At 43.2% G+C, this 17,036-nt stretch overlaps 1 protein-coding gene across 2 annotated transcripts in view; it reads right to left on the reverse strand.

The window, feature by feature from the left end:
• SPATA13 (spermatogenesis associated 13) overlaps positions 1–12,675 on the reverse strand; it is a 46,510-nt gene extending 33,835 nt beyond the window's left edge. For both annotated transcript variants that reach the window (XM_066544834.1, XM_066544833.1), the window contains exons 1-2: positions 12,649–12,675; positions 9,081–10,877 (exon numbers count right to left, since the gene is read on the reverse strand). In XM_066544834.1, the coding sequence (XP_066400931.1) occupies positions 9,081–10,718 (1,638 nt within the window). In that variant the 5' untranslated portion in view covers positions 10,719–10,877; positions 12,649–12,675. The remainder of the gene's footprint in view (positions 1–9,080; positions 10,878–12,648) is intronic.
• Between the last annotated feature and the right edge of the window lie 4,361 nt (positions 12,676–17,036).

Below are 17,036 nucleotides of genomic sequence, written 5' to 3' on the forward strand. Positions count from 1 at the left end.
CAGGCTACAGTGGGAGCTCTCCCAGGCTGCTCCTAGGTAAACAAGGACACCACAGAGTCTGTGCCCAGCCAGACCAAACTCCTCCCATACCTGGGCCCAGACTGATTTCCCAATCTAGCTACAATAACTTCAAGGACTTGATCATGATCTCACTCAGCTCAACTTGGCACTGGTACAACCCTGTTCCATTTAATGGCACATGACTGCTATTGGCATTCCCTGTACTCATTAATAACCAAGGTAAGCAACATCAGCATCAGGTGCTTAATCACTGAAATCTTAGCTTAGTCTTTAGAGCCTGGTTCTCCAGCTATTACTCAGACCACTGTGTACTTTTGATAAATTCAGCACTCAAACTGATTTCAGAGGAAGTGCTGCCCAAGAAGCACAACATCTGAATTGCACTGCGCTGATAAAATGTTGCTTATGTGGATGCAACTTTTATCAGTGATATGACAAAGAAATTGCCAGTACCTGAAATTGCATGGCAGGACTTTTGTTGGTGCAGTTACAACAACCATGAATAACCCTTCATCCTCCATACCTGACCCCATTCTCTGCTGCAGAGAAACTCCAAACTACAAGTCTGACCCAACAGAAAATGCTGCTGTTCAGCCTCCTGCTGTTGGGACACTTTTGAGGGCTGACACCATGATAGCAAAGAAAAAACAAGCTCTGGGTGATTTTTTTTTTTGTCAATGTGTTTAGCCGATAAACTCCCTAATTAAAATCCCCACTTTTTATAAAGGTCTTGATGACTGTGTACTTTGCTGAGAGTCCCTGACCACTAATCTGCATTTCAACCCCTACTGTTACCTACTTGGATTTTCAAAATTTAACCTTTACATTCCCAATGCAATGATGTTCCATAACATGCACATACAGACAACTACAAAGGTATAAGGGGACACTTCTCTCCTGAAAAGTTTTCCCTATCTGGTAATCTTCTGGGAAGGTACAAGTAGGTACATCTTGGACAAAGACCCCCAGCATTCCTCTTCCCCAGGGAAAAGAGCATCCTGACTACACTTCTGCTTTTTTCTTTTTCTTTTTTTTCCTTTTTTTTTTTTTGGGAGGGGAGGGTTTGTTTGTTTTCCTTAGCTACACAATAAGTTGCAATACTTCTTCTTCTGTTATCTCTGTATGTTTGAGCTGCCTGGCTGAAATGTAATTTTGCTAACTACTACTGCCTTTTTCTAAACCAGAGAAAACAGATAATCAAAATCTAATAATGTCTTTACAGAAATGCACATTAATTTCCAAATGCAACTTATTGAAAGGTGTGATAAATTAAACAAATAATGATTCTGACTGAGAATAAGTTACAAGGAAAACCTGAGTAGGCTGAGAAGTTTGAGAACACAATTACTACATCTTCTCAGTGAAAAGTTTTGATGGGTAATCAGTCGTGCTCTTCTGCAAATGACAAGGCTTGAAACTATCAGAATACTTGTGCTAGGTCATGTAGGTATCTTTTTATTTTGATCAAGAATATACATTTCTGCATATATTTAGGGGTCTATATAAAATGTACAAATTTCTCTCACTAGCAATGACAGCTATATAACATATTATAATTGGTGACTATTAAACAGCTATTATTTCTGTATAAGACAGTAACTGCCAAATCTTAGGAACTCAGCAGTAATATTAGAAGTGCTTTTCAGTTTATACAAGCCACCAAATATAAAAAGGGCCAGGGGATTGTGACCTAGTAGCTATAAATTATTTCACCACCTTGACCTAACAGAGTAAAAGTCTGGACATGTCTCCACCTAGGTACATGATAAAAAGTAACCGCTGCACTTTTTCTTGCTGATAAATAGCAGTTGGGAGAGCATTAGTTGAAGTTCATTTATCACCAATACTAAATGAGGTTAAAAGCTTGTTTTATGTTTCATGGTCATGATCAATACTTTGTTTTTTTTTGCAAACTGTTGTGACAGACACAGAGATTATGAAACTCTGGATAAATAAAGTATCCCAGAGGAAATTTATTTATTGCTTTCTTTCTAGGTTTTATAAAAAGATTCTGAAGTTTCAAGAGAGCCCAGTGATCCCCTATTGATCCAACAGCAACAATTTCCAACAGTGATACCACAGCAATAGCTACCATGGAAATGACTGCTTTTACTGCAGAAGAAAGCACACTTTCAGTAATTGCATCGTCAATCACAAACAAACAAGAATTATTAAACCAGTCCAATTCAAGAAAATTTCCATCTATTCCTTTATAATTAAATGCAAATTGCACTTTGCAAAAATATTCTTTTTCTTTACATCCCTCTGCCTCCTCTGCCACTAACATCTTTTCTTTTTAATTAGCCTTTGAATAGACCCCACATAAATGAATGGATTATCTATCTCTAGAATATCAAGGGCAATTCGACCAGTGGTCTGCAAGACAGCAAAACACAATCTATGAAACAACTACAAAAAAAGCCCGCTTAAATTACACTTATATACACAAGCAAAGCAGAAACAATCAATGCAATACAACTATGGCCAACATTTACATAAGTTTTAGCTGCTTGGAGGATAAGCTCCCTTTTCTTTTCCCCTTCCTCCCCTCAAAAAAAATTGTATGGAGCTACAGCTGAAAATTTTGCAAAGCACTGCTTCTGAGGGGAACTCCCTAAAGGAATACCACTGCACTACACCAGTATAAGCTCACAGAATAGATGCAGGAAATACTATGCATTTTAGTAAAGAAAAATCACATTACTGTGCCCTGTGACATAGTAAAAGTAACCCCCATTAGCAACACAAACTGCTGTGGTGCAACACTAATTTTAGACGTTTTAAAAATTGGGAAAAAAAAATAGAATTTTCTGCTTGGGATCTGTGAACACCAAAGCAATTCTGGTATTCTAACTAACAAATACACCTATAAAACCACATTAAGTGGTCAGGCTATATAGATACAAAGAAAATTTAGCCATCTATTTTCTAAGGCCTTTTAATGCAGGTTTGCTTCATTTAACCTGATCCTTGAAAGCCTGCTTATCGCAATCAATGATAAAGCATAAAGCTTTCCCTCTCAGCAATATGCTTCACCAAGATTAGCGAGTTCACCTTGATAATATCCACATTTCACAGATAAGGAACAGATACAAAGCACTTAAGTGTAGAAGCATAGGGCAGGACTGGAAATGACAAGCGGATCTCATGATTCTCAGATCTGTTCCTCAGCCTCCAGGATTTCCTTCATCCTCTCCTCTAATTCATTTCCAAATCCAAATCAGCTAACATATTTCCGAATGGCAGAGGGGAGGAGTTTGCAGGGAAATGTACTTCCTTTGCAGAAATAGTCTTATCACTCATATAAAAATGCAAATGTGCTAAAACCAGAAAACTGTTTCCTCTAGGTTTTTGGTGACTCGATACTTGAGGATGGTGGATGATGCTCTTATCCTGCCCGTTCTTTCCTTCAGTATCTGAACCGGAACTGCAAACTTGTAGTGTATAGTGAAGGGGTATTCATATTCTCTGCTTCTTTTAGATGTATAGATATTAATAAATCCTAAATAAATCCCTACATATTTTCTGAATTGACTCAGAACCCCCCCGAACAAGTAACAGGTCTAAAAAAAATATATAAATTTCCTGTTATTTGGGAAAATGCCCTTCATGTGGGCAAAATAAAGGACTTTTTTTCTTCTTTCAGGCTATCATTGCTCTGCCTCTTTTCAGAGTCTCCCCAAAATGTGGTCCTCTGGTTCCTCACTCTCTCCACCCTTTCAGAGCAAAGCTTCATTGTCCCTGCCCAAGCCCAAATCCTGCCCTCAGCAAGTCCCAGCAGCAGACAAAAACCCCAGCCTGGGACGGGTGGAGCTGCCTTCAGCAGCTCTGCCAACTATTACTTCCCAGAGAATGGGGGGGGGGCAAGGCTGCTGGGCTTTCCCCCAACACTCAGCTGGTCTCCCAGCCTGCCACAGCATCCTGGCACCAGCAACATGGCAGCCTCCAGACATCAGAAAGGGACAATGCAGGTGGCTCAGGGGAGATTCTGCAGCTGCCTCTGCTCACTTTGGAAATCTCACCCACCTAGCATTGAGATGGATTCTCAGTGCCAACAACTCAACACTGCGTTTATGTAAGAAACCAAATCACATGGGAACAGTGCTGTTCTACTTTCTGGGGCACTATTTATTACTCCTGATCCCAGGGTAAGCAACACCTGGGTATTACTGAGGTGCCACTGGACAGCTACAGCAGAGTCAAATATGGGACGCTCTGGAAAGGCAGAGGTGCACAAATGCAATAAAAAAAGGGTGCAGCTTGCCCCAGGCTAACTGCAGTGAAGTCTACCTGAGCTCTCCCTGTCACCATCCAAACCATTTCTGAGAGGATGACAGTAACTCCTATATTATCCTACAGTTTTCAGAAATGGCTAATTTTATTATGAACTGCGGAGTTACTTGGTCTAAAATTCAAGCCAATCCAGAATTCAGATTATTGTCACGACTGCTTTGTTTTTCTTCTCCTAGTAGCGGATACAGCAACAAATGATTATGGGCTGCACCCAAGGGCTGACAGCTCTGCTGCTGGGAGTTGAAAGAGTTTTTGCTGCTATAGGAAGATATTCCTGTCATTTGAGGACTCCCTGCTGCATTATTGCAGCAATGGATTCTGCAATCTAGGTTTGTAGCAATGAGCAGTGGTTTCTAGTCTAGCTCTGGGCAAATACATCTAGAAGTCACTCACTGAGTGACTGTGGGGACATTGTGTGAATGCACCCTGACTCGTGCAGAGCAGCTCAGAGTTTAGTGCAAATCCAGTGTTGTTTGGTCTAACTGAAACCTCTGTTTTCTGTAAGAAGCTGTTCAGACCCTGTGTCAGGGTTCTGCTGCTCTGTCCCGAGGCGCTATAGTCAGCGAGACCAGAGTGCCACTGGAGTGGTGAGCCCTCACTCCACATTATGAGCCCCTTAGGAGTAAACCCAGTTTAAGAAATCTCCCCCACTACTTCACCTAATTATCCCTCACAGTTTATCATTTTTGCAGTAATACACGTTAGGTTGACTAAGCTACACTCTAAATTGCATGTAGATGAACCAGAGGTGAATAAATCCACAAAGAAGAGTTCAGAGAGCTGAAAGCAGCTAGCTCCCAGCAGGTGTGCTCATACCCAACCCCACAGCACTCAGGAACTTGAGGCATGTACTACAGATGATCACCCTCAGATCCTGGCTACTGCTTGCTCCTTGCAGGCACTGAACACGACGACATCCAGCTACTGCCCTTTGGTCCTTCACTAGGAGGACACATTTTGAAGCTAGAAATAGTGAGGACAAACAGTGAGGACATATCTGAGTCCTCTGTATCCCACCCCTAAAGGTCTTCTTCCTCTTCATCTTTACAAGCTGTCCTCCAAGTTAAACCCTGTGTGCTCAATATTCAGAGCCCTGTCCAGGACAAACCAGCTCAACTCTGCCAACAACTGAGCACTGGGCACTTTATAATTTGGACTAGCTGGGACCAGTGACTTTTATATGGCATGAACATAAATGAGTTGACAGACAGGTCTTAGAACATGTAAAATATTGTCTGCAAATAAACTGTGACTCAATCGTAATTACAGCAGAGTTAACCTCTTCACTGTAATTTATCATGCACTTATGGTCATGCAGATAAGGTACTCAAGTAATAAAAAGTCTGGTGTACTGTGAAGCCAGATGCCAGCAAGGCAACCTAAATACCAGATGATCTAAGAGTTTGTGAAAGACTAGGTGAAATGTCAAGTAACTTGATTCTTACTTTTTTGTAACAAATTCAGAACAGTGTTTTGTTCAGGCAGCATTAGTGGCTGACACATGCCAGTCTGAAACAGACTAAGTTTTCATTATTCCAGTGACATGGGGCTCTTCCTTCATGAAAGCAAAGACTATGTGAAACACTCCAAACAAGTACAAGCTTGTACTTAATAATCTCTTCATGCTATTTAAAAGCAACATATTGAATATAAATGACAGTAGCATGAAGCAGACAGTGCCAAAGCATGGGATGTCACAGGTGAGCTTTGGTGACTCACACCTCTGTAGCTTCAGAAGTGCTGAGGCACGGATCCACGCTGCACTTAATTAGCTCTTCTCTGGGAAACAACCTCTGTCAGGACCAAAAACCAAGAAATCTCCCCTGCTTCGATCCAAATCTTGCATTTTAGTGAAACCAACAAAGTGAAGTGACAGGAACTCAAGACTCAATCACGTAAGGAAAAAAACCAACGCAAAATATCAATTCTGATGAACAAATAGATGTCCTTGCAGGAATACTGCAAAATCAGCTTTACAGTAGTGGGGAAACATAAGGTAGAAATATTTAGTTTCCATATTTGGGAAAATATAGAGATGGTCCAAATTCCACAGATTTCATTTGCTGACTAATCTGTCAGATGAGTGAGTAAGGAAATAAACTATACTTGCTTCCAGCTACAGCAGCTAGTCCCGAAAAGAGAACTTATTTGAGCCTGACTGGTTAGGACCTCCTAAGCTTTATATCAAAGTAAGTCTTAAAGCTTTAGTGGCTGTACTGGAATACATACTGGCTTATACATGAAATCTGGACAGAAAGGCAGATCCATGAAACATGGAAACAGTGCAGAGTTGTCCATCAACACAGTGTATTTAAGATTCAGACAAAATTTTGAAAATGTGTGATGTTCATGGCTCCACACTACATCTCAAATTATTGTTGAGAGTGAACTAAGCACTCAGCCATCACAGAACAACTTGCTGGGCAGGTACAGTTCTGCAATGCTGAAGTGTAAGGTAAAAATGAATTGTAGTCAAAAGTTCAAACCCCAGTGACCTCACTGTGGGAGTATGTGACATTCATAAAAGTGCCTACAGGCTGAATAAATTCCAATTAAAAAATAACCTGGCATAAGTATCTTTGGTGCCAAGCTAGCTCCATGCTGAGGGAAGCATGCTGTAAAGCAGGAAATTGAATCCTCCAAAGAAATGGTAGGAAGAAACCATACCACTCTACCTGTTTTGCAGTCACTCTGAGTGCCACAGCTTTAGGCTGTGTATGAGATGAGAAACAGGCATGGAAAAAAGAAATAACAGACTTTATACCCCTTGTATAGCAAGATAAAAGCAGACCCTCTCCTGCACAGAGGATTCTGAAGTTTCAAGAGAGCCCAGTGATCCCCTATTGATCCCCTATTGGAAGCTCCTGCTTCCAACCCACACCTACCACCTCCAAAAATTTTGACTTTTTCCATTAGAAGAGAGGTCTGCCTGGATGCAGCTATGCCACAGCTTTTTTTATGAAGCACAGGGGCTCCAGGCAGTGCTCACAGCAGAGTGAGGTCTTACAGCCAAGGAGCCTGTTCCCTGGCCACCACTTCCTCCATCTTTTGCTGGGATCCATTCCATGGATCCTGTCCTGCCTGCCCATTACACAAACCCAGAGCTGCCACCAGTGCACACTCTGTATTTTAGACAACTGAAGCAAGCACTAAAGGACACTCACAATTACCCTAAAAAATGTTATAATATAAAGAGAAAGCTTAAATTACATGTTAGATAATAACAGAATGTGGTGTTAAAACTAAAAACTGCAGTAACTTTTATCCACCCAAAGTACACACATTCATGTAAAAACTGTACTGGTTTGTTGGGAACTAAGGGGAAGGACGAGATTAATTTCTTCTGGGTCATGATGGCAGCTCACCACTAGATGGTAGATGAGTAGCATTAATTCCACCTCCCATTTTACTCCTGAGAAATACAACTGGCATCTATCCACACTAGGACTCTTGCCTCTTCTGGCAGTGTGAAAGATTCTCCTTGCATATAAGTGAGAGTTTTGGAAAATACGGATGGCTGGAGTAATTCTGTGGTTCCAGAAGAGGAATAAACTCTGAGCCCAGACATTTATACACACTGAGTTTATTTTTTCAATCTTACCATTGCTGCAAACACAACAGTAAACAAAATTACTTTTCTCCAGCAGAAGGACAATACTGATAAGCTCTGTAACCACTTACAGTTAGTCTGCAAAAACTGTGCCAAGCCTTTAAAAGTAGGACAGCTTCACAGACATTTTAAAACTTCACAGCATGAAAGGCTGAAGCTTGTGCAGCTGCAGCATTGCCTTGCCTATCTCATACCTAAGGTCTAAGATACTATAATCAAACTGAGGTGGCTTAAAAGATATGTCAGCTTCATTCTGTGAATGACTTGCATATTTATACAGATCCAGATGGATATTTTCCACAGTGAGCTGGGGCTGAGCTAAGCCTCACTGCTTCAGACAGATGCAGGGTATGTCTGACAGCTCTTCACCAAGGCTACCAAATCATTGCAACTTCTCTGGTGCCAACTCACACCATATTTTAGGTGGGGGCACAGTGTTATCATGTGAATTTACCTCAGAGGTGCTGCAATATATCCATTTATCCATTCACTGAGAGTATGAAATCACTCATCAGGTGCAGTGAGAACAACCGTGTCTTCACCAAAACAACAGTAGCAAAAGACTCAGCCCAGTGTCTAAAGTACTGCCGTCTGCAGTTGGCAAGCAAAGGAATAAGCAAGCAGTTTACCCTCAGTATGGTCATCACTGCACAGGGAAAACATTGGATACAACTGAATGCTTAAACCTCTGTACTGTGTCTTTCACACCCCACTGCTCTACAAATATTACCATGTTCTGCAAGGTTTCCACAGGCGAAGGGTTTTACAGTAAGTCAACACTACTTCAGAATACACGGACGCTTTAAAATTAAAAAGACCTTTCAGTTGTGAAGAAAACACAGTCAGACCCTGCTCAGGCTGGTAAAGTCTGACAAGGCCACATGACAAGGTGTTGTATCTTCAGGCTGCAATGAACTGCCCTTGAAAACATACATGAATACCTTTGCTGCCAAAACTTCCTTTGATATTAATGTGCAAAGAAAAAATAATTGTACATTAGCATCCAAAGAGAATATTTAAAGGAAATAATTGCTGTCAGCATATTTTAGCAATAACAAGCTGCAGCAGCCATTACTTTGCATTGTTTTGCATTAATAAAGACAAAACCCAACAGGGAATATACATCACTTTTGAAGGATTTTTCTTTCTTTCTTACCTCTTCCTTTTTCTCTTCAGTACCAGAGGCTAAATTGAGGCTCAGCTGAGAGTGGCTGCTTATGCCACTGTCCTCATTTCCATCATCATAATACACAGTTTTCACTGAGTCCTGGAAGCAAACAGGATTCCTGCCCAGCTTCAGCCCCGGTACCTCAACTCTTTCCTCGCTCTCTGATGAGCTCAGTGACAACGTGCTGTGATGGTTTGGACACTGGAAATTCATACTGCATTTGACCTTCCCTGCAGTTGGACTTTGAGGCTTTGGAGTAGTTGGCCTGACTGGAACATGAAGGTTTTCAGCTTCATCTGTACACTGCTGAGTAGCTTTTGGTTCATCTGAGTCCGAATAAAAGACTTCATTGGGAAATGGACTAATGTCATCCAGAGTAGGTGAAAAGCTATCAGAGTCTGGGATACCTGATGACGTCCTGGGGCTTTTATCCTCCGTGACAGCTACATTCATTTCAGCCTTTTTATCCTGAGCAATCACAGGGCTTTGCAGGCAAGGTGTTCCTGGCAAGGAAGAGTCTGGACTGGATACTGAGGAGGTGCATCTCTTCCTGTCATGGTCTGTGCTGCTGGAAACCCTGCGGGAGTAGTCATCGTGCAGCCTGCTGTTTGACCTTGTTCTCTGGGACAGCTCACTGGGAGAAGGAGCCACGTTCTTCGGGCCATCCTTCTTCCTTGCAACATCTGTAACGTTACTGACGAGTTTCAAAACTCGATCAAAATCCTTTGCTCTGAGAGGGCTCTTCCATCGCTTGGATCGCCTCTCAGGGTTTCCATCACTTTTGTCGGAGTCAGCAGAAGGAACACTCGCAGTCCTTGCTGGTATCTGTTTTTCATTTGCAACCTTCAGATCAGCAAGGTTTGAGGTGGACTTCCGTTTGAATGAGCTTTTCTTCAGAAAGTTCAAATTATCAGAACTTTTGCTTCTCCAATAAATGATCCTGTTGTTTTCGGAGTCTTTCACCAGAATTTCACAGATCTTTGGCTCTGCAATGACAGGTGACGTTGGCCTAACACAGTTGTGGCGACTCTGAATTTTATCTGTGTCTAACAAGTTGATGCGGCCAGCTCCGTAAGCCCGCCTGATGCTACGTGAGCGATGAGTGTTCCTCAGGAAGGACTCATCACTCTCCTCCACATCAGAGCAGTCAGAAGCCAAACCATCCACTGCATTCTGGAAATCATGTAGAGGCCCCGAATAGGAATACCTGTTAGTCTGAACTTGCACCACTGCTCCATTTGAACCATGTTTGCCTATGCTGTTGTCATTTACAACGTCTGAGCATTCCCTTGTTTGAGTTCCTTGCTGAACTGAAGATTTCAGCTTCTTGAAAGATCCCATCTTTCTGATAGAAGAAAAGGCATTCCACGTGGATGAGTTGCCCATCAAAACCAGAGAACGAGGCCTGTCAGAGCTGGAATTAGCCCGTTTCCGAGGGGTGGTGAAAAAGCGCATGATTTTGGAAGGGCTGAGCTTGTCCTCTTGAAATTCCTCCTCAACATTGTTGTCGGTGCTGTGTCTCCCATTATCACTGGCACAAGTAGTCTGGTTTTGGGGTTCTTTATTATCCATAACTATACAAGTAACGGTGGTGCCATTTCCACAGACATTCGGAAATGTTGTCATGCTCTCGATGCTGTAGGCATGGAGGTGGAGGCTGGGGTAGCTCAAAGCAACACTGCAGTCCCCACCAGCTGACCTTGCTGCCTCCCCATCATCTGCTGCACCTTGGTTTGCCTTGCCTTCACATCGACTGGGTGAGCTGAGCTCCTCAGGTGGTGCTGCCTGCATCAAGAAAACAAAAGCCAACATTAAAAAGTTTTCTTACAAAGTCCCCTACTAAAAGAAGTTTCAGCTACATTGTAGGAAATAAAGACACAAACAAAATGAAGGAGTTCTTCTATGGTGAACAAAGGTGTGTTGCAGGGGGGCAGAGAAGGCATTTGTCACTCCCTCAAAGTATAATTGCATTTGTCAGCAATTTAAGAGACCAGAATAATTTCAATATGTACTTGTTTCTCTAATGCTAATCAGCTAATAAATTCATTATGACTAGCACAGCTACCTTACAATAGTAAATACAATCCTCATATGCACGTAGGAGAAAGAAACTCCCAGTAACACCAATCCAGTCTTCCTTCTCATGTGCTCAGCACTGAGCCCCAAGACACATGAGAGGTTTTCATCTAAAACACGTTCATCAAGGGACACCTAACTCTCAAACAGGAGGCAAGGAAGAGGAAAACAGATATAATTTTTCCTAGACTTGCTTCTGTTGGAAGGCTGTGTGACACTTGACTGACTTGTCTGTCCCCTGGCACATAAAATTCTAAGAAATTACATCAAGTGCACAGCAAAGTCTTTTTCCCTACAAAAGAAAACAAGAATTAAAAGCAATGCATCCAGAAGCCACCCTATGCTATGGTGACAACAAAATGAAAACTTAAACCTGAAAGTGACTAGAGCATTTGGGACGTGCTGTACGGGATCTCCTCCTCAGCTGAGCCTGGGAGATCCAGCAGACCAGATCACACTCTAGTACCTGGGAAAGCTGTGGGGGGACCACCGGCCATGTGTCTCCTGCCCTAGCCAGGGGACCAGGCAGGCAGACGTTTCCCCACCGTGATAAACAATGCCCCGAAAACCACTGGGATGCCCAGTCTGAAGCTGGATCCACCTTAAAAACAAAGCTTATGCACGGTTCTTTCAGCAAGGGACAGTGGGATCTTCGAAAACTTGCCACTGTCGGCGGGGTCATGGGGGCGGCAGGGGGAATTTCCCCCTCACCCGAAACAAGGAAAGAACGTGTACAGCTGTGCTTTGGGGAAGGCGGCAGACCCCGGACCCTTCTTTGTCTCTTTCCCATCGCAAGGGCCGCGGGGGCTGGGAGAGCAGCGGGGACGGGGGCTTGGGCGAGGCGGAGGCGCAGCGGCAGGAGGTGCAGGAGCCAGCCGGGGGTTCCATCGCGGGGACACCGCCGGGCGCCCGGCGGGACCCGCACAGCCAGTCCCACCTCCACGTGAAACGCGGCAGCTGCGGAGCCCTGCCCGCTGCCTTTCGGGCTGCTCCCTCCTCCTGCGCGCACTTTCAAAGTTTTGCGAGCCTCTGCTCCTCTGCGGATAAAAGGATTTACTCGCGCTTCAGCAAGACGCCTGGAACATCCCCCGCCGCAGTTTTAATCCCCGCTAGTGACGGGGTCGCGGCGGAGCCTGCCGGGCAGCAGGGCAGGGCAGAGCCGGGCCGAGCCCCGCCGCCGCGGCACCCGGGCCGGACAAAAGCCCGCCGGCCACCCAACCCTCGGCTGGCCCTTGAGCCCTGGTACCGCTCTTTCCACGCGGAAAGAAAACACCGAACGATAAACGAGCACAAGACGCTGCTCTCGGCAGAGAAGTTCCCAGAGAAAGCGGCTCTGGGAGAAACTGCACCTGAGCGGGCAGAAGGGGCGCGGGTGGGGGGGAGGGGGGGGAAGACGGGAGAACAAACACAACGAGATGAGATTAAAAACCCAGCTCGTAGCGTGGAGCCCGCAACAGCAGCCCCAGAGCAGCGCCCTTACCTGGGGAGAGCCGGGGCTCCCCGCCGCCGCCGCCGCCGCCGCGCGTCCCGGCCGCTGCCCGCTCCCGCATCGCTATGGCAGCGGCGCCCGGCGGGGCGGGGCTGCTCCGGCCGCCCCCGCGCCCGGCAGGGTCCGCTCCGCCCGCCCCGCTGCCTCCCGCCGGGGCTCCGGCGCTGCCGCTCGCTGCAAGGAGCCTGCCTGCCTTCCCACCGGCGGAGGAACAAACGGCCGCGCAGCGATGGTCACGTTTAAGAGCTTAAAAATTTCCTGGATGGTGCCCCGCCCCGCCTCTCCGTCCCTAGGTCCGTATGCCCCGCTCACGAGTGCAGTTTGCACGGCTCATTGATCAAACTCACCCTTGGTTCCCAGGCTCGAATTCTGTCCAAAACCTGGACAACTTTTTGGCTTGCTGCTATTCGTCAAACTTAACAGCAGAAGCAACGTTTTATGCGCAATCTGAACAGAGTTCGTATACTACAAGGAAAAATTTGTAAGACAGTGTCTAAAAGCCCTGTGTCGTGACTCCTGGCAAAGACATGTACAAACTGGTAGCCCTTGCTCAGAAAGTTTATTGTTCAAAAAATATTTCTACACTTGGACTGGAACTGTAAATATAATTTCAACAGTTTTATTGAAGCTCAGGTAAGATACCAAGAAATTGGGGCAAGACAGACTGGATGGCAGAGCAGATGCCCTAAAGAACTAGCAAAGGCCATCAGGCCCAGTGCCTCTCCTCCGAGACTGGTGTGACTGCACATGCAGTGTGATTAATTCTCTGGAGAGCAGTACAGACACACTCTCAAAGGCAAGGTGTAGTTAGGGGGTGAGGCAAACAAATGGGCTTAAGGGATGCAGGTCAAATGAGGTAGCAAATAACTAGGAGTGACCACAGAAGTCTCCAGCAGTCAGCAGCAGCAGGCACAGCCTGCCACCAGCCCTGCTCTTGCAGCCACAGCTTTCTGGTACATCCCATGGAAGGAGTGAGTTTGGAATAATGACTCAAATGAGGGGGCAAGGTGGTTGCTTTACAGTGCTGGGCATGGGAAGCAAAGAAGAAATAAATGCAGAGCCTCCCTGATATCTGTAAGGATTTGTGCTGGTCACTTAAAAACTTCTAATAGCGTTATTCAACCCCAAGTTTCAATGGGTTTGTGTTCCTATGTTCCTTTAAGTTTCTTTCCAGAGATATCCAAGGTATATGCATCACACTCCTTCGGAGTATACATTTTAATCCACAACCTCTGCTTTCTCAGAGAAAGGAACCTTCAGTTCCTCAGGTGTCCTCAATTGACCAGCTGGACAAAAAGACAAAGCACAATAAACTGTTGAGCTGAATTGAGCCACTAATTTGGGTCTTTCCTTTATCCAGCCATCAATGTTTTGGAAACTTAAAAAATAACTGATAATTGAGATCTGAAACCATCTTTTAAATGTAGTTGAAGTTCATCAACAGATTAAACAGGCTTGAAGAGCTAGAAATTATCAAAGAAGGTATTGGCAGATTAACAAAGTGCTCACAAAAACTTAATTTCCTTAGAAAGCCACACTAAAACTCACTTTAGATAATAAGAATTTATATTGCATGTTGTATTTTTTAAATGTCACTACATTTAAGGAAGAAAATACTTAGAAACTTGCAGTTACAGCTATAACTGTATCTAGTCAATTAGACATTTGTCAAGTTTCTGAAAGTAAATAGTTTTAATCTTCCAGACTTGTTCATCATAGCTTTTCTGCTGGTAGTGCAGTAAAACCCTCTTCTAAATCTTGCAGGTTCACTGATTCAGTCAGCCCTTCCACATGTGCATACTATTCAGAGAAACTTGGATGCAGTGCACTAAAGAGTGTGTCTGAGAACAGGATTAACTTCCTGTACTGGAGACCAATAATTAACAAAATCTTTTCTTAATCTGAATTTTTTTTTTTGAAGGCTGATAAATTGTATATAGTGTTCAAGTGTCATCACACCAAGGTCTAGTAAACTGATGCCAAACAGAATTTATCAACTGAACTGCCATGAGAAAAAAGGCAAACCCCTTTTCCAGCTATAAACTTAGACCCTTTCAGTTTCATACAAGCCATAGTATTTCCTCAAAGTCACAAACCAAAGTTTCAGGAGATTAGTCCTTCCTATATTAAGGTTTTTCTACAATCCTAAAAAAGCAAAATGAGAGTACTATTACCACTTGCCATTGAGAATCCTTGCTAATGCAAACAAATCCGTAACACTTGCATGGGTATTTCTGGAAGACTGAGCTATATACTCTGTTATTTACAGACTAATGTTTTGCCTCCAGATGAACAACAAAAGCTGCAGTGAGCAGAGAGGCAGTGCCAGCAGTACATGTTATGGTTGACCAAGTACAGCAATTTATGAAGGAAGGAACTTCCAGAAGAAATCCCAGATTGGTACATGCGTGAGATTTCTAATAGTGATTTGACATCACACTTAGCGCAACAAAAATGAAATGCTTGTTTTAGAAGCTCTAAGTCTGTTCTTTAAAAGAGGTTTAAGGCACATGTGACAAGGAGTGAGAAGGATTATTCCAAGTGTAATACAGGTGGGAAAGGATTACAAAAAATGTGACATGGGAGAATGAATATAGAGTTTTAAAGATGAAGGAACAACCTCTCCCAGCTTTTAATTGGTAGTGATACATCTCTTAGATTTTTCAGAATAGCAAAGGGCACATTTATATCATGAAGTCACATACATAAATCTGAAAAGTCTGAATAAGAATGCTTCTATCTACTTAGTTTAGAAATCCTCTCTTCCACTCCTGCAACAGTTATTTCTTTCATGTTTCTTTTATAAATACTTTCTAAAAGTCTGATTCAAAGTAGTAATTTATTTTTTTTACAAAGGACTCTTGAAATAGAGTACAAAGAAAAAAAGCCAAAAGGAATAACTTCAGTAAAACATAAAAGCACTTGTCCTTCTTCCACAGCTACTGGGCAAGATGGCAAAGGAAGTGACTCTCTAAGATATACGCTAAATTAATGAATGACCAAATGTAATTATTAAGATGCAGAATTGCTGGAAAAATAGATCCCCTTGCTTTAAATGACAGTGTCTTTTCCAGGCTGCAGTACATAACTAAGGCTCCAGTTGTGCAATTTGCACCTTCCTTTTAGATCCCAGGCAAAGTCTCTTCTGCAAGCAATTAACCCCCAAGGAATCTTTACATACTGACAGGTCCCACAGGGGGAATTGAGCTGAGTCATATATCTATTGAAGTTAAAGGCAACTCCCCCAACAACTTCACTGGGAGTAGGAACAAGATCTCAATTTTTTTTAGTTAGAAATGAGTGAATAGTAGTATGTTTGTGTATGTAAGCTCAAACTAATATAGGCAGCTAATTATTTTCATCTGTTTTTTTTTTAATATATAAACGATGTGAAATTAGGGTAGGATTTTTCCATTTTTGTATCTCTGCAAGCAAATTAATACTAATAAATGGAAACGGATTTTCCAAAGCCAAGATCTTTGTCGTCTTGGCACTGAAAACGTCCAAGGTGACAAAATTAATCACATTGCTAAGAAAAACACTGAAAGGACAGCCTGAGCTAAACTGCTGCATCAACTTTCTGATTTGGCCAGTGAAAGTCCCCATTGCCCACATGCATGAGGCTGGTGTGCAGCTTCCTAAAGGCGCTCCTGCTTGCATTTACTTCGCTGCTGATAAAAGCAATTACTGACCCAAGTGAGAAAAGTTTATCACAGTTTGGTATAAATCACAATACACAACAAACTGTTTTCCCCTCTAATCTTCTTTTAAATGTGCTTTGCAAGGCTGAGCTTGCTCAGCTCTCTTAAACACAGGGACCTAATTTAGAGAGAGCACAATGACCCACTGGAGTGACGCCATCAATGAAAAATGACCCTTGTGTACCAGGTTACCATTATCCCATCTCTGAGTTGCTCTTACTCACCCACCTACACCACTACAGCTGCATGCAACTTAATGATGGCTTCAGCCTTTCAGGCTGCTAGAATGCTATTTATAACCCCACGGGGTCTGACTGCGATGCTATTCTTCTTCCCCATCCTCAAGAGGCATTATTCAGACAGCATGACATGGAGAGATGGCTGGTACTACAGAAGAGCAGTTTCCAATAAACAGATTATTGTGTTTTAACATAAAGAAGACTTCCAGTTACCAATTAGGAAGGCTGAATTCCACCTTTATTTTGTGTCTCACAAAGTATAAGAAGTAGGAAGAGAAAGGACTGTGGAGATGAAAAGTTGACAGAAATAGGAAGGAAAAGAGATTAGTCAAGAATTTCTTTCTTTTCTTCCCCCCCCCCCCTTCACTATATATTTTTCATTTTCTTCTTATCTTGAAAAATGTTAGATTTTCTGTTAGATGGATGTACATTAAAGTGA

The sequence above is a fragment of the Molothrus aeneus genome, chromosome 2 (genome assembly GCF_037042795.1).
Source record: "Molothrus aeneus isolate 106 chromosome 2, BPBGC_Maene_1.0, whole genome shotgun sequence".
NCBI classification, from domain to species: Eukaryota; Metazoa; Chordata; class Aves; order Passeriformes; family Icteridae; genus Molothrus; species Molothrus aeneus.